General features: G+C 47.5%; 2 protein-coding genes across 9 annotated transcripts in view; both read right to left on the reverse strand.

Moving 5' to 3' along the window:
* The window catches only part of ZNF691 (zinc finger protein 691), an 80,348-nt gene extending 69,765 nt beyond the window's left edge, over window positions 1-10,583 (reverse strand). For 6 of the 8 annotated variants that reach the window (XR_014015190.1, XR_014015191.1, XR_014015192.1 and 3 more), the window contains exons 1-3: window positions 10,538-10,583; window positions 4,923-6,056; window positions 4,248-4,325 (exon numbers count right to left, since the gene is read on the reverse strand). Coding sequence is in view for 1 of the 8 variants with exons in the window: in XM_081225819.1 (XP_081081945.1) it covers window positions 5,190-6,047 (858 nt within the window). In the remaining 7 variants the exon portion in view is untranslated. Of the gene's footprint in view, window positions 1-4,247; window positions 4,326-4,562; window positions 6,057-10,537 lie in introns of those variants that run through there. The other 2 variants (XR_014015196.1, XM_081225819.1) reach the window with 2 other exon arrangements.
* A 3,493-nt stretch (window positions 10,584-14,076) lies between these two features.
* ERMAP (erythroblast membrane associated protein (Scianna blood group)) lies at window positions 14,077-24,837 on the reverse strand. The gene is made up of 8 exons (XM_081214819.1): window positions 22,797-24,837; window positions 21,939-22,133; window positions 21,043-21,075; window positions 19,972-20,028; window positions 17,351-17,371; window positions 17,232-17,258; window positions 17,098-17,124; window positions 14,077-14,866 (listed from the first exon to the last, which is right to left on the reverse strand). Exons 1-8 carry the CDS (start codon window positions 22,885-22,887, stop codon window positions 14,142-14,144), a joined length of 1,176 nt encoding a protein of 391 aa, XP_081070945.1. The 5' UTR covers window positions 22,888-24,837; the 3' UTR covers window positions 14,077-14,141.
* Window positions 24,838-26,250: the final 1,413 nt, after the last annotated feature.

Genomic DNA, 26,250 nt, shown 5'->3' on the forward strand with positions numbered 1-26,250 from the left:
ATGCGATCATGCCATCCCTCGGCTTTAAAATTCTCTACTGTCCACAATCTGAAATTCTTTATCCTGGCATCCAACACCCTTCATGACCTGGCCTCCAACTACCTAACAAGCCTCATCTCCTCACACGGGACAATCTTCACTACCTCAAATGTTTCACCGTTCCCTAAAACACTAAGGCTTCCCTTCCATCGGAAATAGCCTTCCTCTTCTTTTTACCTAGTAAACACTTACTCATTCTCCAAGACCAAATTCAATCCCTCTCTCAGCCTTCTCCTCCCCTGCAGAGTTAGCCATCCCACCTGTGTTCCCCCAACACCTTGTTCAGAAGGGAGTTTCTCTTCCTCTGAGTTCCTTGCAGGAAGGACTGTGTCTTACTCACTTTTGGGGCCCAATGACTAGTACAGGCCAGGTTAGGGCCCTCCCCGGGGCTCCCACAGCCCCCAGGGCACAACTGTAATGACACCTATCATCCTGCCTTGGAACTCTGGGTTTCAGTGTCAATCTCCTGCACCCAAAGGGAGAAACTTGGGAAAACAGAGTAGAAATTACTTTTTTGAGAGGGAAATTTATACTTATAAAGGAAATCTCCATTTGTTAAGGGTGTCTACCTCGCTGCACTTGAAGGAGATGACTAAATCATGAGAATGTTACCAATGGAGAAGCCAGAGACTTAATCTGCATAACAAACCTTTACCTTTGTTTACCCTGCTTTTCCTGGTAACTTCCCATAACTGGCTTCCTCTCCCGCCCTCACCTTTCTTTATTACATATTTGGCTAAAGATGGTTTAGGCCACCTGGGCAAGTTAACTCATTTTCCCTGGGTGTCTCCCAGGTATACGTGAGGTATACACATGAATAACCTTGTTTTTCTCTTGTTAATCTGTCTCTTGTTACAGGGGTCTCAGCCAAGAACTCTGAAGGGTAAAGGGACAGTTATTTTTCACCCCCTACAAGGGGGACAGCTACCTGGGACCGAGAGGCTCCCCCCTCTCCCACCTGTCACTAGCCCGCTACTGCAGGTGAAGGAGCTCTGTGGGCTGTACCCTGATCTGGCGTCTCAACCCAGGACTTGAGAGCATTATTGGTGGAAATTAAACCCAGGGTGGGAGCCTCAGGCCAGTAGGCTGAGGCCCTGGACAGTGTCCCAGAGCAGGGGGAAGAGAACGTCCTGCAGCTTCTCAGAGTCAGGTGAGGAGAAAGAAGAGCAAGCCCCCGCTTGTCCTCGGGTCCCGAAACACCCTGGGGACAAGAGCAGGACACTGCCCTGCCCTGGAGATGCCCTATGGAGAGGGAGAACAAGAAGGCGCCTCACGGGGCTCCAGCTGACCCCTCTGTCCTTGTCCAGACTTCTCCCCAGCAGACCTTACGCTCAGCAGCTTTGCCTTGGCTCTGTACAGCCCACCGTTCCCAGGAGCATCAAGTCCTAGGCCCAGCCAAACAACCATGAGAGAGGTGACAGAAGTACCTCCTCCTGGGGTGGGACCAAGGCGTAGCAGGAACTGACAGGGGGCGGGGCTCCGACCATACGGCCATTAAGAAGGCATCAGTATGAGGCCTGGGTTGGTTACAATCCCAGGTGAGCCACCTAGTAGTGTGGCCTTAAATGAGCGAGTCACTTGATCTAACTGAACCTCAATTTCATCATCTGCAAAATAGAAACAATAATTACCTTGCAGAATTGTGAAGAGTTAGAAATTAGGCCCAATAGTAAATGCTGTTATAATCACTATTTTCCAACACCCAGACGTGTGTAGGCTTGGCTCCAGGCCTCTCTTCCAGGCTCTGACAAAAGCAATCCTGTCATTTGCCTGCACTACTGTATTGTGATAGTGAATGGGAAAGAAGTTATGTTACCCAAACAGTAATGGGTTAATGTCTCCCTGTTGACTAGAGACGCTGGGGAAATGCCTTGATTCCAAGGAGTGAGTAGTGGATGGTAGGCGGCAAGGCCTGTGGGTAAAGGTGCACGTGGGTCTCTCCTTTCATCTGGGATCTCATAGCAGAAGGAACCCAGAACTTTCCGAGCAGAAAGAGACCAGGCATGACTGCCTGTTCCAACAGAAGTTGGGGTCCAGGGGCTCTGCCTTTGGCTGTACTCATGTCCCTTGTACCTTTCCTATCACGGGGGAGAGAGTTCAGGGGTCAAGTTCCTCCAGTGCCGAGGAAAGAAAGAGGGGCTGAACATAGGCTAAGTGTGCACAGCTTTTCCCTTCTCCCTGCCTACCCCCAACCTCCCTTCCCTGTTCTGGACCCTGTCGGGCATCCAGTTAAAACTCCCTTAGTTGAGGCAGGGAGAACCCCCTGCTTCCTGACACATAATAGCCGCTTGATAAATGTTGGTGGATGGAACTGAATTGCATGAAGGCCATAAGGTTGATGGGAGGGAAAGGGCTTCATGTGAATTCAGGCCAGGGGCAGGGAGCCTGCGGGTGGTCACCACACCAGGATCAAGTGCTGGGAGTTGATGAGGGCCCCACCCTTCTAGGTTTGCCTGCTGTTGAAACCTGACAGCCACCCCACATCAGAGAACACAGGAGCCACATCTTCACTGTCAGTATTCCTAGTAAGTAGGAGGAAGACAGAGAGGAAGCAAGTGGGGAAGGAAGAAAGAAGGGGAGAGGAAAGGGAGGAGAAAGGGAAGAGGAAAAGGGAATGAAGGAGAAAATAAAGGAAGCTAGCAAAAAAGGAAGTCAGAGAGTGAATAAATGGACTAGTCAGGACTCAATAGCCTGGACCAACACAGAAAACCTAGCCTATGAACTTGGTCAAAAAAGGGCAAATGAGATCGGCCAGCAAGTTATGTCCCAAGATCAAAGCAGGTCCTGGGCCTCACTGGCAGCAGACTCCGAAAGAATCACAGCAGTTGTCACTAAGGCTCTGGGTCTGGAAGGATTACCAAGCTCCCCAGACTGAGAGGAGAACAGCAGACCTAGCTTGGTAATGAGCAAAATGAAGAGCTGCCCTTGGAATCAGACACACCTGATTGGAATCCCAGCTCAGCCATTACGTCAGGCCATTTAACCCCTCAGAATTTCCTCATCTTGACAATGGGGATACCACTACTTTGCAGACAAGTCATGGAGATCAGAAATAATGGTGTATAATAACTGGCATTCAGTAGGTGTTAGATGGCAACTTCTTTTTAAAGTTTTATTTATTTATTTATTTTGGCAACATGGCATGCGGGATCTTAGTTCTTCAACCAGGGATCGAACCTGTGCCCCCTGCAGTGGAAGCATGGAGTCTTAACCACTGGACCTCCAGGGAAGTCCCTGGCAACTTCTATTATAAGGGAGCAATTCCTACATGCAAGTTGGGTGGCTATATGTTTAAAATATTTTGTATGGAGATTTTCAAGGAGCAGGAAAATGTATATGAAATAAACTGAATCAGCTTCGTAAACTGAAAAGGATCCTACAAAATGTCAGGAAATTGTTTGGGAAGTCGTCTTTTATGGTTAGAAAAAATACAGGCTTTGGGTTTGGGTGGAAGTAGGTTAGGTTCCTGACCCTGCCACCGACTTGCCATGTAAGCCTGTTTCTGCATCTGTCAAATGTGGGTAATTCTTACTTCACAGGGTTGTTGTGAGAATAGGATGATGACTGGCATATCCCTTCCTGGGTAGGTGGCAAGATCCCATGAGACAGGTCAGGTCATCAGCAGTGCCAGAGTCACATTCTGCCAACTGGCTACAAATGAGGAGGGCCCCTCACTCTGGAAGAGTAGGGCTCCAGATTGGCAAGAGAGATAGAGAGGGGTCTTTTGTATTTGTTGGAGGCAATTTGGATGAACACTAAAGCTCCATGCAGAAAACACTGAAAACTGCCATGTGGAGCCTTCAGAAGGGCAGAAAGCCAGGCGTGATCCCTAACAAGCTATATCCCTAACAAGTAGTTCAGTTAGGAATTGAACTACTGCTACTAAGGGCAGACCTTAGGTTCATCTTGTCCCACCCTTCACCCCCTATTCCCTGTCACTGTCATTTTTCCTAGGCACCGAGTAAGTGTCAATCATAATCAATCTAAAGTTGAAAAGGTTCTCATGTTTGGCACTGACATCCCACAGGGCAAAGGGTCCAGGGCTGTATCAAGAGGCCACGCTAACTCCCACTTACAGGGAATCACTCGGTCCCAGGCCAGCCCCCTAAGTGGCTCCTCCTTCAGAAGCCAGCAAGGTGAATGCAGTGAAAGAGCATCAGCTCAGAATCAAGGGAGGCCCAGGTCTGAACTCTGGCTCCGCCACATACCTGCTGTGCGACTTCACAGCGAGTGACTTCACCTTTTCTCACTTGTCTCATCTTACTCCCTTGCGGTTGCTGCGACAACTGAATGAGATAAAGAATGTGAAAGTGACCTGCAGAATCCAGGGCATCGAGTGGATGCTCAGTTAATATTACTTCCTTCCCTTTCCCCTTCCTCCTCACAGACCTCAGAGTCAGCTGCTTCCTTTTGCCTTTCAGAGCAGCCACCCATTCTTTCTTGGAATTCAACTCCCTTCCAGAGTGGCTGTGGTGCAACCACCTCCCCACTTCTTCGATGCCCCCAAATAAGTACACGGGTCCTTTTCATTAAAGGGTTTTACTGCTAACCCTGGGGAAACAGATGCACGTTGGGGCGGGGGTGACAAGTCACAAACAGGAGGGAGTGTGAGGGTCCCTGGATCATGGCTCCTTGAGGGCTTCCCTTTCATTCCGAAAGTAGGACCTCAGACCTCTTCTCTGGGCCGCGGGGGCCCCTTTCTCCCCTGCTCCTCCCAGCCCACCTGAGGCACAGCAGGTGGGAACGAGTGGACCACTGCAGTGTGCCCTAAGCGGTCCACATACTATACAAAGGACCTCCAGACAGTGATGTCCACCTCACAGGTACTTCCTCAAAGGCCAGGGGACGGTTGCCCAAATGATATGAGCATGTCCTAAGCCTACCTTATTTCTCTTTCACCCCAAGGAGGTGAGGCCAAGACGGGGTCCTCTGACTTTCTACCACAAGAAATCGGCCTGGAAAAGAAGTGAAGATTTTTACTCAGAGTCCCTTCTCAGGACTTCCTGGAGATCCTGGCTTCAGAGGCAACAGAAAACCATTCTCCAAAGTGGGAGGAAGGGCTTGAGGTCAAGGGGGCAGCAGGAGATCCTAAAGATCTTTCTGCACTAGGTTGGGGTCCCACGCTCTGCTCTCTCTCTTCCTCGCCCTCTTCAGCTGGAATCTTTCCCAGCCTGCTCTCCCCGGTGAGTTTTCTGGTGGCGGATGAGATTGGAGCTGCGGGAGAAGTGCTTCCCGCACAGCGTGCACCGGTAGGGCTTCTCGCCCCTGTGGGTCCTCTGGTGCGCCCCAAAGTTGGAGATGTCGCTGAAGGTCCGCCCGCACTCGGCGCACTCATAGGGCCGCTCACCCGTGTGGGTGCGGTGGTGCACGCCGAAGCTGGAGCTGTTGCTGAAGCTCTTCCCGCACTCGCAGCAGATGTAGGGCGCCGGCTCCAGGTGGGTCCGGTAGTGCACGGCCAGCGCCGAGCTCTGGCTGAAGCTCTTGCCGCAGATGTCGCAGCGGAAGGGCTGCCTGCCCAGGTGGTCCTGCTGGTGCGTGGTGAGGTCCGAGTGCCGGCGGAAGCTCTCCTCGCAGTTGGGGCACTTAAAGTGCTTCTCCTCCAGGTGGATGCGCTCGTGCCGGATGCGGTTGGAGCTTCTCGAGAAGCTCTTGCCACACTCAGAACACTTGTAGGGTTTCTCGCCTGTGTGGATCCGCTGGTGTGTTCTCAGGTTGGAGGTGTTATTGAAGGTTTTGCCACACTGGGCACAGATAAAGGGCTTCTCATCAGCCTCGGGCCTCGGATGAGCAGAGAGGTCCTCTGGCTCTCCAGCGGGGACAGGGACGTCCTGCGGTGGCTTCTCTGGATAGAGCCCTTGTGGCCCCTCCGACAGGCTTGCTTGCCCACGCTCTTTCTCCCCACCTGGGATCCAAAGACCCTCCGAGTCGTCCACTCTCCGTGGCTTATGACCCCGTTCCCCGTCCTCGGGCAGGTGCTGTTCTGGGCTCTGCTCCTTCTCACTGCCCATCTCTGGACCCTGAGAAGGAACACAAATGGCCAACACCTTTATTCCTTGGGTCAGGCCAGACCCCAGGGGATCTTTCGTCCTGGTGGAAGGGGTGGGTATACACCATCCCTATGGAACCATCCGTGAGAAATAACCTCAATTAACTGGAATCCTTGGATAGAATGCCTTTACTTACTTTCAAGTGACAAACTTCCACAGATATTTAAAGCTACCCACCAGAGCAAAAAGAAGGCCCCAGCTTTGTCCACCCCCAAAAGATATCTGTATGATTTGCATAAGGTCACTTTTCTTAATACCACTAAACAATGACAGTCCAGACTCTAATTCACCTACAAGTAAAGGAGCTTCCATTTGGGGATGAGTTCAATTTTTCTGCCTAACTGTTAAGTTAAATCTTTTTTGAAAAGCCTTCCTTAAAAGTATCCACCTATTTGCCTGCTTTCAAAATGAAGATAACAGAATCTCTAATTCTTGAGGCTCTCCTACTCGTTTACAAGGCCCAGCTCTGAATCCTCTTAAGTGTGCACTCCTTCCCTTCCCCAGACCTCACCATAGTCTAGCAAATAAAGGCTCAACACCTGGGTCCTCCAAGACCCACTGAGGGCCTGGGCTGTGTCTGTTCTGATTGGTCAGTACCCACTTCCACTCAAACACCACACACAGCACTGCATACACAGACAGTCTCACACATAGACTCACACCACACACAGCCATACTCACATACCAAACACACTCAGCCACTCTCACAACACACATACATATCACGCAGTCACACATACACAGTCACACACGTACATACCACACACACCCCTCCCACACAGAGCCACATTGGAGGCCATACAATTACACACCATACACACATCCAGCTATACTCATACACCACACACAGTCTCCCAGACACACATTCCCTGCCCCCCTCCCACACACAGTGCCCAACACAGGGCCTACTTATGCAAACATCAGCAAATGCTTGCTAGGCTGCACAGACTCCTTTGAGTTCTGAACAGCCAAGGACAGGGAATGAGGGGAAGAAAGTACTGATAAGAGGAGAGTGGTATTTCCTCTGAACCTTGAAGAAATAACAGCATTTCAAAAGGCAGAGTGGGCTGGTGGAGATATTGTACAGAGTGACATGAACAAAGGGATGAGGGAGGGAAGCACAGACTCTGATGGGGCATTGATGATAGAAAATGAAAGCTTCATAATTGCTCCAGGTGGGGTCCGGTAATGGAAGGGACACTGACTAAGGTTAGGGTTGGATCCCTATAGTGACACATACTGTCTTTACAACTCCGCAAATTACTCAACCACTCTGAGCCTCAACTTCCACATCACTAAAATTGTGATACCAACAGACACAGCAGGACTTTGTTAGAGAAAGTGCCTATAATATGCTCAGTGTAAAGTGTGGCAGTACTAGTCATTCAGTACATGACAGCTGCTACTACAATTGTTGAAGATGCTACATGCTAGCCCTGTGAAGAAGGCAAGAATGAAAAAGATCCCTTACATGATCTTGTTAGGAAAGAAAAAAATTCAATTAAAAAATGGTACAGTCGGGGCTTCCCTGGTGGCGCAGTGGTTGACAGTCCGCCTGCTGATGCAGGGGACGTGGGTTCGTGCCCCGGTCCGGGAGGATCCCACATGCTACGGAGCGGCTGGGCCTGTGAGCCATGGCCGCTGAGCCTGCGCGTCCGGAGCCTGTGCTCCCCAACGGGAGAGGCCACAACAGTGAGAAGCTCGCATACCACAAAAAAAAAAAAAAAAAAAAAAAAAAGGTACAGTACATATCATCTAAAATGTGAAATACGGACAGTACCTTAAATCTTTAAGGAGTGGGAGGGTCAGCAAACTTTCTGTAAAGGACCAGAGAGTATATGTTTAGTAAATTTGGGGGGCCATAGGATCTCTGTTGCAGCTACTCAACTCTGCCATTGTATCATAAAAGCAGCCATAGAAAATCTGTAAGTGATTGGGTGTGTCTGTTTTCATAAAACTTTATTTAAAAGCAGGGCAGGGATAAAGATGTAGACATAGAGAATGGACTTGAGGACACGGGATGGGAGGGCGAAGCTGGGGCGAAGTGAGAGTAGCATCGACACATATCCACGACCGAATGTAAAATAGTTAACTAGTGGGAAGCAGCAGCATAGCACAGGGAGATCAGATTGGTGCTTTGTGACCGCCTAGAGGGTTGGGATAGGGAGGATGGGAGGGAGGGGCAAGAGGAAGGGGATATGAGGACATATGTACGCATATGGCTGATTCACTTTGGTGTACAACAGAAACACAGCATTGTGAAGCAATTATACTCCAATAAAGATCTATTAAAAAAAACAAAAGGAGGTGAAGTATAATTTACCAATCTCTATTAGAGAGTGCTTTTTCAAGAATCTAGATAAGTGATGTGAAAAATAATAGGCTTGCTTCACTTTCAAAAATGCAAAAAAAAAATCAGAAACAATTTATTCCGATACTTATTCACTGTCTCCTGACCATCCTTTTAAAAATTACAACCCCTCCAAAAAAATAAATTTAAAAATTACGACCCCTTCCCCTTCACTCAGTCCCCCCCTGCCCCACAGCACTTCTCAACTCCAATCTGTTTTTTATGTCTATTATTTAGTATCGGCCTCCCCCTGCAAAACATAAGTCCCATGACGGCCAGGTTCTTTGCTTTATTCATTAATATAACCCCAATTGCTACAGCAGTGGCAGTCATACCTAGTAGATCCTTAATAAATATTTGCTGAATGAACTGAATGAAGGCCGGGCCTGTCTCCAGAACCCATTTCATGCCTACTTGTGTCTATTCTCACCCACTATTCCTTAGCAATCTCCTAATTCCTGCCCACTTCCTCCTTTATGCACCCACAGAATCTTGTACTTGCTTTTACAGTGATTTGCAATTATCTGTTTACATGTCTATTTCCACTACTAGTTTATAAGCAACTTGAGGGCAGGGACTGGGTCATTCTGGTAATCTCTCCAGCACAAGGCCTGGTGCTCAAAACTTTTTTTAAGTACAAGTGAATGGATATGATCTAATTTACTTCCTACCATTGCCCATCCCACCTAGGGCTCCAACATCTGTCTTTATGCAATGAGCTACGTGGCCTCCACTCACTACCAATCCTGCTATCCTGAGAACCCACAATATACCAAGCTGTGTCTCTACCCAGGGCTGAATGCTGGGTCAAAAAAGAGCAAAAAGATTTACGATTATAGTCACCACCCTAAAAGAGTTTATGGTACAGTGCAGTGAAATAGGCCATGAACTCCAGAAACTCATACAGTGTAGAAGGTTAAGTTCCAGTGGAAGCAGGGAAATTGTAATTTGCCCAAGGGCACACAGCAAGTTACTGGCAGAACTGGGAGCCATGCCCATCACTCCAAAGCCAGTGCTTTTAAGCACTACACCAGTATCGGAGGAAGAGGAGAGAAAGAGGGAAGGAAGAAAGGAAAGAAGGAACAGTGCCACGGTAGTTCTGATGACACAGGCGTATCTCCCTGAAGAGATCAGAGATGAGCAGCTTGACGGAAAAGGCGGTCTTTGAGCTAGGACTTGCAGGATGGGTGAGCAACACTGGGACTTACCGAGATGGGGAGCCCACCATCTACTGAGAAGACAGTGGCAGGTAAAGTAAAGAGGCTCTTATATTTCAGAGATTTCAGAGGAGAAAGGGGCCCATGGGGCTTGTCTTCCCAGGAGGCTCAGAGGTACAGGAGGACCAAAGGTGGAAGGGACTGAGGCAGTGGAAAAGGAGCCAGGTCTCAGAAGTTAGCGCCAAGAAGGTGAGGTTGTTGATTACTGATGCTGAAGGCCAAAGGCCTGGGTTAGAGGGACGAGGCCAAGCTGGAAAGCGGTCTGAAGGGCCGAAGTTCGGGGTCTTTAGGATCAAGTCGAGAGCTGGCGGGGGAGGAAGGGGAGAGAGGAGCCTGGAAAGATCAGGGAAACTGTGTTAAAGAACTGGGAATTGTACAGGGGAGGTGGATAAGAGGTGAGAGATAGAGAAGGACCAAAAGAGTCAGAGGGTCCGAGGAGACTGATCAGGGGATCCGGCCCAAGAGGCTGGGTCGTGTGCAGCGGGGCGGAGTCTGAGTCTGAGTCTGAGTCTGAGGGCACGAGCGTTCTAGAGCACAGGAGCTGGGTTCAGACTTGCCGGCGGGCTTGGGGCCGGAGCGGTGGGAGAAAAGGAGAAGCTGACCCCAAAGGTATGGTCAGTGGAAGCGGGGCTGGACTACTCAAAGGCCAACAGAAGGGCGGGAAGGTAGGGGTTTGGGGCCAGCACCTCGGTCGTGCAGGCCGGGGAAAGGGGTCAGGAGTTAGGGCGGAGGGACCACAGGGGCCCGTTTGCTCCCCACTGGGTCCGGGGAGCAAAGCCACAGCCCCAACTGCCCGATGAGAGGGAAGGGGCCACGTTTAGAGTTCCCCGCGACGCCATGCGCGCCCACCCGCAACCGCTACCCCGGGCCCGACGCCGACCAACCTAGCTCCAGCCGTACGGTCAGGGACAGCACCGCCTCGGGGGGCCGGGGGAAGGAGTCGGAACCGGAACCCTGAAAGGATCCGCCCTGCCTCTCCAGGACTGGTTCCTGAGGTTTGCCCTTCCTTGCTATTGGCTATGCTGGCTGCCACAAGGCAAGAAGCTCGGGCAGGGCCGCCAGTAACCTTTGGCCTCGGGCGTGGCCTGCTGGGAGTTGTAGTCCTGTGGAAGATAGTAGCCGCAGAGAAGAAATTTGAGTTTAGAATTTAGTGGTGGAGACTGGATTCCCTCTAAGGTCGTTGGATTTCCTTCTGCGCTCTGGCGTTAAAAGCCCAGCGTTCAGGGTCACCGGTCTGGGAAGTTGTAGAATATGTAGAGCTAACTAACCTACATGACCTCCAAGGGGTTATGAATTCAGAGCTGCTTCTTTACTCTGAGTTGGCGACCCTTGATGGTCCTGTAGACCTCCCGCAAAGCCAGAGTCCCGCGCCTCACTGGAGGTAATTTAAAGCCAAAGGATTGTGGAACTGGGAGTCTATTTATTTATACTGATGTATAGTTGATTTACAATATTGTGTTAGTTTCAGGTGTACAGCATAGTGATCTGGGGTAGTTGTTTGCAGATTATATTCCATTATATAGGTTATTACAAGATATTGTGTATAATTCCCCGTATGATACAGTAAATCCCTGTTGCTTATCTATTTTTTGGATACTAGTTTGTATCTGTTAATCCCATACTCCTAATTTGTCCCTCCCCCTGGAAGGGAGTTCAAAGATCAACTAATCCAATACATTTGACAGAGAAGCTAAACGTTCTCTGTCCAAGGAACCACCTCCGGTTTCCCAAAGCCCCTGCGCAGGGTGTTTTCTGAGTGCTGTTTAATTAAACCTGACTGTTGTTCATCAGTTCAGACACAACAAGACCACTAAGGCATATCCAGGATTAGGATTTTTTTTTCAGGTTTAACTTTAAAAAAAAAAGTCTAATCAAATACGTATGCCAAAATTCTACACGCCTCTCATATCTTCAAGGTATTTCAGTGCAAAGAGAAAACGGTATTGTCTTCAGAGCTCGATACGCTAGATTTATACTCCCAGTTCTACTACCTAGCCATTTAGAGCATTATTTCCTTATTGTAAGGATTAAATGAGTGAGGACTTCCCTGCTGGTCCAGTGGTTAAGACTCCATGCTTCAACAGCAGGAGGCATGGGTTCGATCCCTGGTCTGGCCTGTATGGAGTGAACTGTAGCCCCCCCAAAAAAAGAAGAAGAAGAAGAAAAAAGAGTTAACATATGTAATGCTTCTGCCTCCATAAATGTCTCTTTCCTGCCGGTAAGTTTCCTTGGGTGCAACCAATGTGAATAATGTGAATTAGTTTTAAGACTGGGATATTCACAAAAGTATGTTTGAAATTTAATATGGATGAGTGAAATGTAAATACCCCATACACACTATTACTTTATAAACTGATATAAATGAACTACTGAGAAGGCAGATGCAGAAGTAAAACCATGGCTTTATTTTTAACTGTGGTTAAAGCTTGCATGGGTGGAATCAGGCTGTTCAAAACCAATCCCATAATGTGCTCTTCTCTTACCAGCCCAAAGCCTTTCCCCACAACTTCTCATTCACAATGAAAATAAGAGCATGCCAAACAATGGATAACAAACTTTTATTTAAGGACTGTACAAAAGCAAACAAAAAATTCCACTCAGGAGCTGTGATAGTTAATTTTACTGGGCCATAGTGTGCCCAGATATTTGGTCAAACATTATTCTGAGTATTTCTTTAGGGGTTTTTAGATGAGATTAGCATTTAAATCGGTAGATTGAATAAAGCAAATTGCTCTCCCTAATGTGGGTGGGCCTGATCCAATCAGTTGAAGGACTAATGGAACCAAATAGCTGACCACCCCCCAAGTAAGAAAGAATTCTTCCTGCCTGACAGCCTTCAGACTGAGTCATCAACCTTTTTCCTACTTTAGACTCAAACTGAAATATTGGTTTTTCCTGGGTCTTAAGCCTGTCAGCCTTTAAACTGGAATTTCACCATGGGATCTCCTGGGTCTTGGGCCTTCAGACTTGGATGGGAACTAAACCATTGGCTCAGCTGGGCCTCCAACTTGCTGACTAACCCTGCAGATCTTGGGACTTGCCAGCCTCCATAATGGTGTGAGCAAATTCCTTATAATAAATAAATCTATATATTCTTCCTGCTGTGTGTGTGTGTGTGTGTGTGTGTGTGTGTGTCTGTATACACACACATAAAATATATATTCTCTTTCTCTGGAGAACCTTAATACAGGCACTAAGAGAATTTCTGACAGACACATAGAGCCACTTTCTGTTGGGCAGAACTGTGTACCCATCTGCAAACTGATAGCCAACATCACCACAAAGAGGTCAGATCACATATGTGGTATGGCTTGAGAGTGATTAGGGTCCTTTCTGAAACCCACACCAAAAAAGCAAGTTCATTATTTTATCCTCACACCTGGTCTACCAACTTCCTATGTGAGATCTATACTCTCTGATCTAAGAGGCTGTTTGCTTCACAAATAGTCAAGTTTTCCAATATTATGGTCTTATAGAACAAAAGCTTCTACACTGGTGGTTAAAACTGCCACTTTTTCTAGCTGGGCCTCTCTGAATCCCCGAGGGGATTCAAAAAGGCCAGTGCAACAGATGGCCTAACCCACTGCTGCCTTTTCAAGGCCACACACAGCTGATCTGCTCTGTTTGAAGCCATACCTCCCAGCTTCCTGATTGCGCTCCTGAGGTTTTTCAGGATTACGGCTACCACATTTAAAGTCCCCATACCTGGTTATCACCAAGTTAGCTTTGAAAACATGTACGTTAGCACTGAATGTCACCAAACTATGCTGTAAACAGCATCAAGGAAATAGAAAAGGGTGGCTTTTTTTTTTTAATTCCTCCGGCCTTCTGCCCTATATTCCAGAAGAAAGAAGGAAGATTGTGTGATCCAAAACATATTTACTTTTAAAAAGCTGGCTATGGGGGCTAGAGGCCTGAACAGAGAAAAGGAGAAAAGCAGTTCTTGACGGGATAAGTAAGAAGTCAGTACTGGTCATCATAACTTCATGACTACAAGCCTGAGTGCAGGATGAGGCAGGATGAAGTGCTTTTAAACAGCCCCTCAAGTAAAGAGCCCCTGTATCTCAGTGACACACATTCAACACCACCACCTAAACCTAATCTTGATTGTTCATTTGGTTTTCCTCCCGTTTTTTTTTTTTTTTTTTTTTTTTGCTCGCACCACACAGCTTGTGGGATCTTAGTTCCCCAACCAGGGATTGAACCTGGGCCCTCAGCAGTGAAAGCACGGAGTCCTCACCACTGGACCGCCAGGGAATTCCCATCATTTGGTTTTCAAGCATTCTTCCAGGGCAATGCAAACTTCAAGTCCCCAGAAGGAAGACATGGTTTAGAACTGAGCCCTGGGAAAAAGTTGGTACAAGAGAAACCACAAAGGGGCCTGGGGGAAAGGAGGAGAGACGGTCCAGAATCAGGTGGTTAGGCCAAGAGACTGAAATCCAGGGCACTGGGCTGGAGGGTCCGGGGAGCAGGTGATGAGGCTCATCCCTAAAAAGAAGGAACCTTGAGCCCCTGCAGGGCTGGGCCAATGTCAGTGGGCCAGGACAGGATCATATCTGTGAGTGGGAGGAGCTCTGGTGCCTGAGCGGGGAGCAGAAGAGGGTCCACCTGCAGGGCCACGTCTCCATTAGGAAGGCCTTTTTCTTCTGGCTTGGGGACAGTTGATTCTTCCGGTTTTTGGAGTTTAGAACAGATGATTAGAGGTGCCACGTTCTTCCCTCCATCATGAAGGCAAGGTTCAAAGAAAGGGCGAAGGGGGCCAAAGAAACTGTGGGTGAAAGTAAAGATGTGGGACTGGTTGGTCACGTTGTAGAAGGAAATGATTCCTGCTTCATAGTCCAGAAAAATCCCCACACACCGCGGGGGCTCTTTCAGGCGGAAGGAGGTCTGCGGGGATGTTAGGGCCTCGTACTCATTCCCGCGATTCTGTCGCAGGAGCCAGTGCCCATTGGCGGGCGAGGCGGTGACCTTCCCCTTCCTGCTCACTGACTCACTACATACCCCCAGGGCCCATTTGGTCTTGTCTGCCACAGACACCTCCCAGTAGTGACAGCCAGCTGTGAAGTACTCAGAGCCCAGGACACTGACTACGAAGTCAAATCGCTGAGGGTTGTTGGGCACAGGCTGCCTTGTGTCTCCAAGCTTCACACACTTGCGGTCCTCAGACAGGATGAGTTTGGGATGTGCTGTGTCTGGGTCCAGGGTCACCATCACTGCAGAGAGTCACAGAGAGGTGACGTTTGAGACGGCTAGGTCTCAAGCGATCTTTGAATAGCTCTGGAGGGAATAATCATCCTTAGGTCTGCAACCACTGTCATCGGCCCATTTTAGTTTATGGTGCCCTCACCTTCACATGTCCTGGAACTAAAGAAAACTGTCTTCCAGTCTCCTAGATCTGCTGGTGGTCTACTAAGTAAAAGAGGAAACATTTCTCACCCATCTGTGAAGCTGCCTTAATCCTTAGGAAATACTGCCTTTGTCTTTGCTGGTCCAAAGGAATCTAATGCATGATAATAAACAGGCTTTGATGTTAGACTCTGTAGCTAGATAGCATGTTTTGAGTCCCAGCTCTGCCACAAGCTAGTTATGTGACCCTGGGCTTGTTATGCAGCTCCAAACCTTAGTTTCTTCATCTGTAAAGTGGGAATAATAGCAGCACTGAATAATATGCTGGAGAGCTGTTGTGCAGATTTGATGAGCTAATGCATGAGATAGTGCCTTGTTCACACAGTGAGTGTGTGACGCTCATTTTCTTAGCTAAAATTATTGCTTATAATTATCATTTTAACATGGTAATATAGAGAGACTTCCCTAGTGGCACAATGGTTAAGAATCCGCCTGCCAATGCAGGGGGCATGGTTCAATCCCTGGTCCAGGAAGATCCCACATGCCACGGAGCAGCTAAGCCCGTGTGCCACAACTACTGAGCCTGCGCTCTAGAACCCACAAGCCACAATTACTGAGCCTGTGTGCTACAACTACTGAGGCTGCATGCCACAACTACTGAAGCCTGTGTGCCCTAGAGCCCGTGCTCCACAGCAAGAGAAGCCACCACAATGAGAAGCCCACACACCGCAATGAAGAGTAACCCCTGCTCGCTGCAACTAGAGAAAGACTGCATGCAGCAACAAAGACCCAACGCAGCCAAAAATAAATAAAATTAAAAATGTTAAAATAGAGAGATGGATTCTTCCTTAAAATTGTGGATTATGAGGGTCACAATGAGTCTCCCTCCTTCCCCAAGTATGGAAAACAGGCTCTTCTTGGAGAGTTAAATACATGAAATGTGTACTCAGTCAAAGTAGTGGGAATGAGTCAGACTGTGAGAGTGAAAAGTATTTATGTTCCCAGAATTCCAACCAAGGTGACCCGGTGTTTTCTCAAGTGGCCAACTCATGGATTATATTTTTCCTGCCTGAAGGAAGACCCTGTGAACAGAAGGGGGATGAGCAGCTTGCAAAATGGAGAAGGACTGCAAAGCAGTGAAAATAACAGGTCTCGTTCAAACAGCAGCAAAACATGCAAACTAGGAAACAATTGAAAAGAGATGTGCAAGTCTTTTTGAATAAAACTATGAAAACTTTTCTTAGTCTACATTGTTGAGGCATCTGCCCAACTCACTCTCTTCTCTGAGAATCACCACCCACCAAGGAAACTGATCTTCAGAGAAAGAAGGATGTGGCAGATGCATAGAAAGAAGAGATAGGAGCACTGGCTATCTATCTATCTATCCAACAGCGGGAAAGGAAGGACTTCCCAACCCGAAAGCACAGAAAAGACTACACAGGAAAAGATGCATAGATTGGACTACAGAAAAATAAAACACTCATGCATCCAAAAAAAAAAAATACAATGAGGAAATTAACATGCAAATGAAAAACTCAGAAAAATATTTTGTGAAAAATAGGACCAAGAGTTAATATAGAAAAAGTCCCCACAAATCGAAAAGTAGCCAGAATAGGACAGGTGCAGACAAGCCAAAAAGATAAAATACAAGCAACCAATGAACTTAAGAAAAATCTCAAAAATCATAGAAAACCCATAAGAAGAGTAAACCAAATATTTATCAGTGTTCTAAAAGAAGGGAGACTTTCTGAATCAAAGATTTTTAAAATTTGATAAGCAGATAAACAGATTTGACTTAATTTTTTTTTTTTTTTTTTGCGGTATGCGGTCCTCTCACCGTTGTGGTTCCTCCCGCTGCGGAGCACAGGCTCCGGACGCGCAGGCTCAGCGGCCATGGTTTACGGGCCCAGCCGCTCCACGGCATGTGGGATCTTCCCGGACCGGGGCACGAACCCGTGTCCCCTGCATCGGCAGGCGGACTCTCAACCACTGCGCCACCAGGGAAGCCCCTAAATTTTTTTTTTAATTACAGTCTGCCTTCCAAAGGAACAGAGCAATGGACTCTGAAATGTGGATCCATTAAACTGGTGCAACTTACCAAAGTGTAGCCGGGCCCGTCTCCAGCCTGAAAGACAGAAAAAGGGATTGTTAAAGTGATGGAGAAATGGAGACCTCCTGGTGCAGGTGGAGTGGGGGCAGGTAGAGTGGGGGGACAGGGAGAGTGCACCTCACCTGAGTCTGCTGCAGCTCTCTTTAACTCTACAAAAGAAGAAACAAGGGGAGTGAGCTTTCACTGGAAACATAGAATCAACATAAGTTGGTATAGAAGTTATAAGAACAGGGGAACTTACTCAGTTCACGCCGGAGTTTCTCTAAAGAATAACAATTTGACAAATCAGAATGAGGGCTTGTACAGGCCTGTGATGCTCCAGTCCCATCCCAACCACATTCCCAGAGCAGATTCCCACTAGCAATACCCTGAACTTTCCCCATGACAGTGTTTCCAACAGCAATGGCTCCCAGCCATGGTCCTGGGGTCCCCAGAGATACTGCAGAGGGTCAGCGAGTCCCTATGGGAGCCAAGCCTGGCTTGCAGATTGAATCAACAACACATCTCACACATGTCAGTGATGGCAACATAAACGTATGTAGACGTTGCGGGAGAAGAATAAAATATAAGTTCATTTAAAACTATTACTAATTTCCATTAGATTTTCTTATGCATGTTTTCTCAATGTAAAATCAAATAGACATATCATGTCTGAGGATTTGGGGTTCTTGTTGTTATGAAGAGGTTCTCATACATGAACAGGTGGAGAAGCCCTGTTCCACATATTCAGTTGAATGAGGATCCATCTACCTTGGATCCCACTGAAGGGAACGTCATGCCTGAGTGATACAAGTGTCTCCCAGATGTCTTCACCTATGAAAGGTATCTCTCTTCTTGCTAAAACATTTCCCATTTAGTGGCTACATAACAATCGTGCAGGAAAGAGGAGCACAGAATATTTGAGGAATAAGAGGCCTTAGGGAGCCAGGAAATTCCCAACCCTCATGCTTGAAGTATCCTTGCCCCCTCTCTTCTGCCCCAGGAGGTGAATCTGAGACTCTCATCATAAAGCAAAGATGTCAGCAGAAGGAGATTTGTGGCACGGATGAGGAGCAGAACTTACTGAGGGCTTTATAGAGACGTCCTAAAAAAACAGAGAAAGAGGCATGACTGAGCAGATCCTGCCACTTTATCCCCAGGGCCCAGGAAGTCTCATCACTCCACCTCCATGCCCCCCAGCCCCCAAACCCCACCCCCCCACAGAAAGAAAGATGACAATCCTATCAGCCCCCAATACAGTCACATCCCCCTAAGGGCAGACTGGGGAATTCACCGGTGCTGGTGCTACTTTCCAGATGACCTGGACTACCCTGACTTTGGTTCCTCTTCCCTTCCTTTTGTCTGTCTGGTTTCATTTCCGCTGTTCATATGAGTGTTTCCAATATGTTTGTAACTGAGTGTCCATGAGGGTATGCCTTGCCGCCCTTTTATAACTGTTTATAATATCTATGGTGTAAAACTAGCTGAAGGCCTACCACTGGCTTACTGATGTGGGCTGTTATTCTCTACACTAACCTCCCCCCACCCCGCTGAAGTACTGTGGAGAAACACAAATTTGGAGACCCCAGAAGGTCTGGGACATGTGCATATGCTTCTGTGCTTTGGGGGAGTACTTGCAGCCTCTCTGGAAGGGTCATCTGCCCACATTTCCCCTTAGCATTGGCCCTGCCACAGAGTTGAAATTATACATTTGAGTTCACTGCCAGGCCCTGTGCTAAGGGCTGGGCATATGTTAGGTGTTGGGCATTGGGGCAGTGAAGCTGAATATGATATGGCCCCTAACAAGATAACAGTTTATTTTTACCATTCCCACTACCAATAGCCTCCATTTAGTGCATCCTGTTTTTATGACGTAGGCCCTGAATCCACTCAACAATATGAGGTGCATATAATTATTATTCCCATTTTACAGACTGGTGGTCTGAGGCTCAGAGGGGACATGGAAATTTATCCAGATTATCCAGCTGGTAAGTGGCCAAGGAGGCAGGATTCAAACCCAAGTCTGCCTGATTCCTAGTTGGAGGCCTTCCCCACTACACCACACTGTTCCTTCCCTTCTAGGACATGACGGTCATTGTGTCCCTGAGGTGTGCACCTGCATGCTTTAACTAGCCTGGAGCAGATGTGAGGGGGGAAGGTAGGAGATGCCGAAATCACTGCAGGTGGAGCCATTTCTGAGCCAGTGACTTGTCTTCCCAGCTAGACTTTCAAAGGGCAGAGCCCCACCTGCTTTTTGGTACCTGGGGTGTCTGTCTTTTACCCTCAGTGGCCCAGAGCAAACATTCAATCAATGAAGACAAAATGGCAATAAGGGAAAGGTTTCAGGCACTGTAGTAGGAGTTTTGTGGGGTTTTTTTTAAGTTGTCTCTTTTAATCCTGAAAATAATCGGGTGAAGAGATCTATTATCCCCAATTTACAGATGAGGAAACCAAAGCTCAGAGCAGTAAAGCAACTTAACCCAGCCAGTAAGTGGCAGATCTGAGCCAGGTGCTGCTGACTCCAGAGCCTATGCCCCTTCCACTGTATCACACTACCTCTCTCAATGCAAAGATTGTATGGATCCTCCTATAATACCATTTTAATATATGTTAAAATAGTATATGAATCTTCTTTTTAGGTTATTGGTGGGAAAGCCAATGAAGGAACCTATGAATTTTGACCCCAGGCATCCCTTCAGCCACTGCTAACAACCCTATAACCCCTTGATATTAGAAAATAAATTCCAATGGTATTAACAGAGAATATATGTGTGGTGTGTGTGTGTATGTGTGTGTGTGTGTATACACATACACCACATATATATTGTATGTATAACAACCATCAGCATTTATGTAGGAGAAAAAATGTTATTTGTTCCCTACCCCTTATTCTATATATATAATTACCTTTTTCTTTTGCATGGTCTGAGAGAAGATTTTCTAGAGGAAGGAAAGTAAAAGAAAATGAGATTCTGTGACATTACCTTGAGGGTCCCTGCTTCCTATTGAGTTTATGGACTCTTGAACCTGTCCGCCTCTATCTCCACCTCCACCTCCCTGATCCAGGCCCTCATCTCTCTCATTTGGATGCCAGAAATAGTGGCCCAAATTGCCCTCAAATTCTGTTTTGCTCCCTCTGGTCTCCTCTCAACAGAGCAGCCAGAGAGAGCTTTCTGGAACCACAATTCTGGTCAGGATAGCCCATTCGCAGCTTCTCCACAGCTCTGAGGAGAAAGACGAAAACCCTTCATGGGATCTGCAAGGCCTCACATGCTGGTCCCCGCCTAACTCTGCAGCAGCACCTTCTGCCACCTTTCCCCTCACTTTTGCACCATATTTCTTTCTCAAGCTGTTCTGCTGTGGGTGGTGTCCTATTCCCTCTTCCCCCATGCCTGTCTGTCTTCCAGATCAAACATCACTGGGAACCTCATCTGGAAACTCCTTTGCCATCCCTGAAGTTTGGTTGCTTCCACCCAGTCACCGTCTTCCCAGCCTTCAGAACTTCCTTTTGTGGTTTCTGTACACATTTATGTGTGTAATTATTTAATGCACGTATACCTCCCTGACTAGACAGAAGGTTGCAAGAAGGCAAAGACCGTGTCCGCTTTCACTCACTGTTGTGTCCCCAGCATCTGGTATAGTCTGCACCACTTAGCAGAGAATTATCAATTATTTGTTGAATGACTAAACGGGTCCCCTACCTTAGACCTACATGACTCCCCCAGGATAAGATCAAGCCATAAGCTCAGAGACAAAATCACCAAACATACTGGAAGGCAAGCTATTACAAGGAAGAGTCAGCAGAAACTGGGAACAACAGGTTTTGACACCACCACCACCATCACCACCCAGCAGATGCTGGGATCTTCAGGTCTGGAATTTAGATTAGTGGGCCCTGGGGACACAAAAATGAACAAAACAGAGAAACATACCTGCCCAACCCAGGACACTCACCTACCTCCATTGCGTGTTCATAGAGAAGCCTCTCTGGAAGGGAGAGAGAGAGAGAGAGATGTCAGCTCGGCTTAAGGAAGGGCCTTTTCTAACAGGCAGAGCTGTCCAAGGGACCACAAGCTGCCTGAGCAGGACTTTGCTCCTTGTCGCTGTGGGTGTGTGACCATTAGAAAGGATTAGAGGGTCTTCAAACCATCAGACAGGGAAAGGAGTGTTCAGTTATGTGACTTTCAAGGTCCTTGGCAACCCTGCGAGCCATGAAATGCAACCATATTAATGAGGGTTTTATCCAATGGATATGATTGGATTTCTTTCTTTTTTTTTTCTTTAAGATGTTGGGGGTAGGAGTTTATTAATTAATAATTATTATTATTATTATTATTTTGCTGTGTTGGGTCTTCGTTTCTGTGCAAGGGCTTTCTCTAGTTGTGGCAAGCGGGGGCCACTCTTCATCGCGGTGCGCAGGCCTCTCACTATTGTGGCCTCTCTTGTTGTGGAGCACAGGCTCCAGACGCACAGGCTCAGTAGTTGTGGCTCACGGGCCTAGTTTCTCCGCAGCATGTGGGATCTTCCCAGACCAGGGCTCGAACCCATGTCCCCTGCATTAGCAGGCAGATTCTCAACCACTGCACCACCAGGGAAGCCCTGGATTTCTTAATTAATTAGAAGACTGACATCATGCCAGTCTTCTAATTAATTCACAGCTCTGCCCGGGAGCTTTCTGCACTTTCTTTGATCCTCTCTTCAATGTGGGTCCCCAGAACACAGCTCTACCAGTTTTCTCCCGGACAACCTATGGATAACTGTTAGGTCTCTGTCTGCTTCCTCCCAGCCTTCTCCTAGAGAGGCTTCAGTACCAATTCCTGCCAGCCTGGGCTCCCTTACCACTGAGTTACCTTTTGACCTTCTTTGCTTCCAGATGATGTAAATGCCCACCATGATGAAAATCCCCAGGACAGGCACGATCACAGCAAGAGCCACAGCTGATGAGGAGAACCTCCCTGGAGATGGGGCTGAAACAGAAACCACCTGTGACCACCCTCGGAGAGCTTCTCCATGGCAAGGGCCCCACCTCGAATGGCAGGTGACTCAGGCACATCCCAACTGCCTCCATCACCTTGAGAGAGACCTCCAGCCAAATTGGTGAGGCTCTCTGCTTCTCTCAGCGACTCAAACCCCAGATGACCCAGGAATGACTTTAAAGTGAGATGTTTATCTCTCAGGATTGGTTTCAATGGTCCTGCCTGAAGACAATGAGTCAAACTCAGCATCTCAACCACAATCTCAATGGTCAGAGACTGCCTGAGACTTTGGAGAACTGGAGGTGCTTCCTCAGGAACCGCTATAGTTTTCTCATGAGCACCCATCTGCTCCCCCTTCAAATCTTCACTCTGAGATAGAACAGCAGTCAGCGAACTCTTTGCCTGAGCCTTACCAGCAGGGGCAAAACAATTTCTTTGGCGTTACAGCAGCAAGCCGAACGTCTAGACAGGGGAGAAAGAAGGACGGAAAGAAGAACTAACGAAGAAAATAACAGCAGGAGAGGCTCTAGGACAAGTGGCAAAGAGCCTAAACTGGATGTGAGTTCTCGCTCAGCACTGCGTGACCCCCGGAGAGAGACTGAGGCTCGCCAAGCCCGGCCCGCCCTCTGGAGCATGCACCCAAGAAGAAATAAGGCCTTGGGCCTGCCTGGCCTCCTTATTCTTGGAACTCCTTTTGTCAGATGTCCCAGGCAGGGAAAGAGGTACAGAAACTCTCACCTGACACATGCAAAGGCAGCTGGAGGAAGACAAGTGTGATGAAGCATCTGGAGAGCCAGGAGCCTGAGGAACTTGCCATCTTCATCCAGACTAGGAAGACAGACACAGGGAGACATCAGAAAGAGTTGGCGAGCTTGATGGGAGAAAGGGTACCACCCAGGAGGTAGGGCAGAGATGGGGGCTGCATTGGGTACACTCTGGAGTCACAGGCCAGGTATTGAATCCTAGCTCTGCTGCTTACCTCCATGTGGCCTGAGTCTCTGGGACTCAGTTTCTCCATCTTTGAAATGGGTGTAATAACTGTGCCTCCTGGCAGAATCATTGTGAGGATTGAAGGAGGTAAGTGCTCAACACAGAGGCTGGCATCATGGTTAAGTCTATAAATGCCATGAGTGAGCACTGCAGGGTGACACTCTGAGTGTGATTTAGAAGGCACAGGGAGGAGGAGTCTAGAAGAATGAGAACCTATACCCAGAACTAGCCAGGTAAACACGGGAGGACTGGCTTCTTTTTGCATTTAGTGTCCCAGGTCAGGTTTGGGAAGTGCCTATTGCAAGACAATCGTGGACCCACAATGTAGCCTGGAGCTCTTCCCTGACAGCTTTTCAAGTTTGACTCTTGAGAAACAAGAAACCAAGGCAGTGAAGTTCCTCCATTTCATTATGAAGGCACTAATCCTACAAGTTCAGGGTCTGGAGTTAGAAAGACCTGGGTTCAAGTCTTAGCTCCACCCGTGTACTAGTTCTGTGTCCCTGGGAAAGTTAACATCTGTGGGTCTTCAGTTCTTAATGTATAAATGGGGAACCTTCTTCACAGGCAAATGTGAGGGTTCAAGGACATGATGCATGTACAGCACTTGCCACATATGCCTATTGTTATTATTACTAAACTAAAGGAAGACGATCGTCCCTGGGAGGTGTGGGTCACTGTGTGCACTAAGCACAGGGACACCCTAACGGATCCCCTCCTGTACGACTCTTTCCCCTCCTACTTGCTACTGTCTGAAATTCCTTGAGCAGGAAACAAATCTTTCATGCCACCCCTGGGGTTGAAGTTCAAATGCAAATACTCGAGGAAGAGAGAAACTGTCTCTTACATTCTCTCCAAGACTTCAAATCCTTTCCAAAGAAGAGGGTTTGGGGAATTCCCTGGCAGTCCAGTGGTTAGGACTTAGCACTTTCACTGCAGAGGGGCTGGGTTCAATCCCTGGTCAGGGAACTATGATCCCATGAGCCGCGTGGCACTGACAAAAAAAAAAAAAGAGGAGAGTTTTATGGACGTCATAAGGCCAGATCTCTGCAGGTCTTGGAAGATGGCGAAGTGGGGCTTGGAGGAGGTGGGGCAGTCAAAGCAAGATGGGGAAACTGAAGATGGACTCCATCTTTGAACACATTTCCAGTTCTGTTTTTCTCACAGCAAACAGCACACTGCTTTAGGGTTGTTTTCTTTGTTTGCTGTTTTAAAATCATGATGCATGCATATAACAACCCCCCTAATCCCCTGATGTTGCAAATGACAACATAACACTAGGACATTGTAAGGTTAGGAATACGGTTAGGATGGTTTTGTTGCTGTTTTTGTTTGTTTGTTTGTTTTGCCTCGATCCCACCCACTTTTCCTGCAGGTTAACAGCTACTCAGAAAGTGAACAAGACAAGTTAGGTAAATGAGAAAGGCTCTCTACCTTATCAATTAAGGTTGAAGGTGGCAGTAGGCAGGGCCCTGGATGCCCTGGAATTACCCCAATCCTCAAACCCTCAATGAGAAGGTATTTTTGAAACACAACCTGGGTAGCCACGCCCAGAATGATGTGGAGCTGCAAGGTGAACCAGGGCTGCCTGAAATTTAATAAGAGGAGACCCCCAGGGCCCCATCTTCCTAGATTCAGATAGTTCATTAAGTGATTAGGAGGATGGACTCTGGAGTCAGCCTGGGTTCAAGCCCTGGTTCTGCCATCACCTCCCTGGTGTGACCTTGGACAGGCTAGTTTACTCCAAGTCTCCTCTCATTCACACATGAAGTGGAGTTAATAATAGTACCCACCTCGTAGATAGGGCTATAGTGAGCATTCATAGAAAACATGCGGAGTAATGGTCTGCACCAGATACTAAGAATAAAAAAGCAGGGCTTCCCTAGTGGCGCAGTGGTTAAGAATCCACCTGCCAATGCAGGGGACATGTGTTCGAGCCGTGGGAAGATCCCACATGCCTCGGAGCAACTAAGCCCGTGCACCACAACTACTGAGCCTGCACTCTAGAGCCTGCGAGCCACAACTACTGAGCCCACACACCACAACTACTGAAACCCGCGCACCTAGAGCCTGTACTCTGAGACAAGAGAAGCCACCGCAATGAGAAGCCCGTGCGCCCCAGGAAGAGTAGCCCTCCCCAGCCCTACTCGCCACCACTAGAGAAAGCCCATGCACAGCAACAAAGACCCAACACAGCCAAAAATTAAAAAAAAAAAGTTGGAAATAAATGAGGAATAATTAAAAACTGACAATGTGGGTTGTTAAAATACAAATAAATGTAATATATATTTCTATTTTTTAAAAAAACAAATGAAGTCCTTCCATCCAGTTGTCACTCTGAGTAATGAGGGCAGTTGAGGTAGCTTCGGGAGGAGAGCTAGAAAGGATGACACCAGATACAGGATTTTCACTCTCCAGTCATTAGAGAAATGCAAATCAAGACCACAGTTAGATATGCTTTGTCTTCCTTCAAATTATCAAATATCAGGGGGAAAATACGCAGAGTCAGCACACATGTGGGCAAACTGACTCCCTTGTCCATTGCTAAACAACTTTCACAAGGAAAATTTAGCAATAAGTATCAAAAGGTTTACATGTAGGCAAGAGTTTTTTAGCCGCTCCGCGGCATGTGGGATCTTCCCAGACCGGAGCACGAACCCCTGTCCCCTGCATTGGCAGGCGGACTCTCAACCACTGCGCCACCAGGGAAACTCTCAACCACTGTGCCACCAGGGAAGCCCTAGGCAAAAGTTTTAATCCAGTAATTTCACCTCCAGAAAAGAATACTACAGAAATAAATAAGGATGTGCGTAAGGATTTGATGGTGCGGATGCTCATCACAAAGTTATTTATGAAAAGAAAAAATTGAAGACAACCTAAAAGTCCACGAAAATGGGAATGATTATTTATGGTACATTCTTGCAATGAAATACTATGCAGTATTTCATAATCACATGATAGAACAATCTTTAATAGCACTGGGAAATTTTCACTATATCCCAAACAATAAATTTTTAAAACGATGCATAGGATGATACAAGTTAGGCAGAATATGCTTGGAAAAAAGGCAAAAATGTAGATATTAAGCAGTGGTTATTTCTGAGGGTGGGAAAGGGGAATGAAGGTGATCTTTATGGTTTTCCCTGTGTATTTTCTAAATTTTCTACCTTGAACATGTATAACTGTGATTATCAGGAAG

Source organism: Mesoplodon bidens (assembly GCF_964165515.1).
Source record: "Mesoplodon bidens genome assembly, chromosome: 2".
In the NCBI taxonomy this organism is placed as follows: domain Eukaryota; kingdom Metazoa; phylum Chordata; class Mammalia; order Artiodactyla; family Ziphiidae; genus Mesoplodon; species Mesoplodon bidens.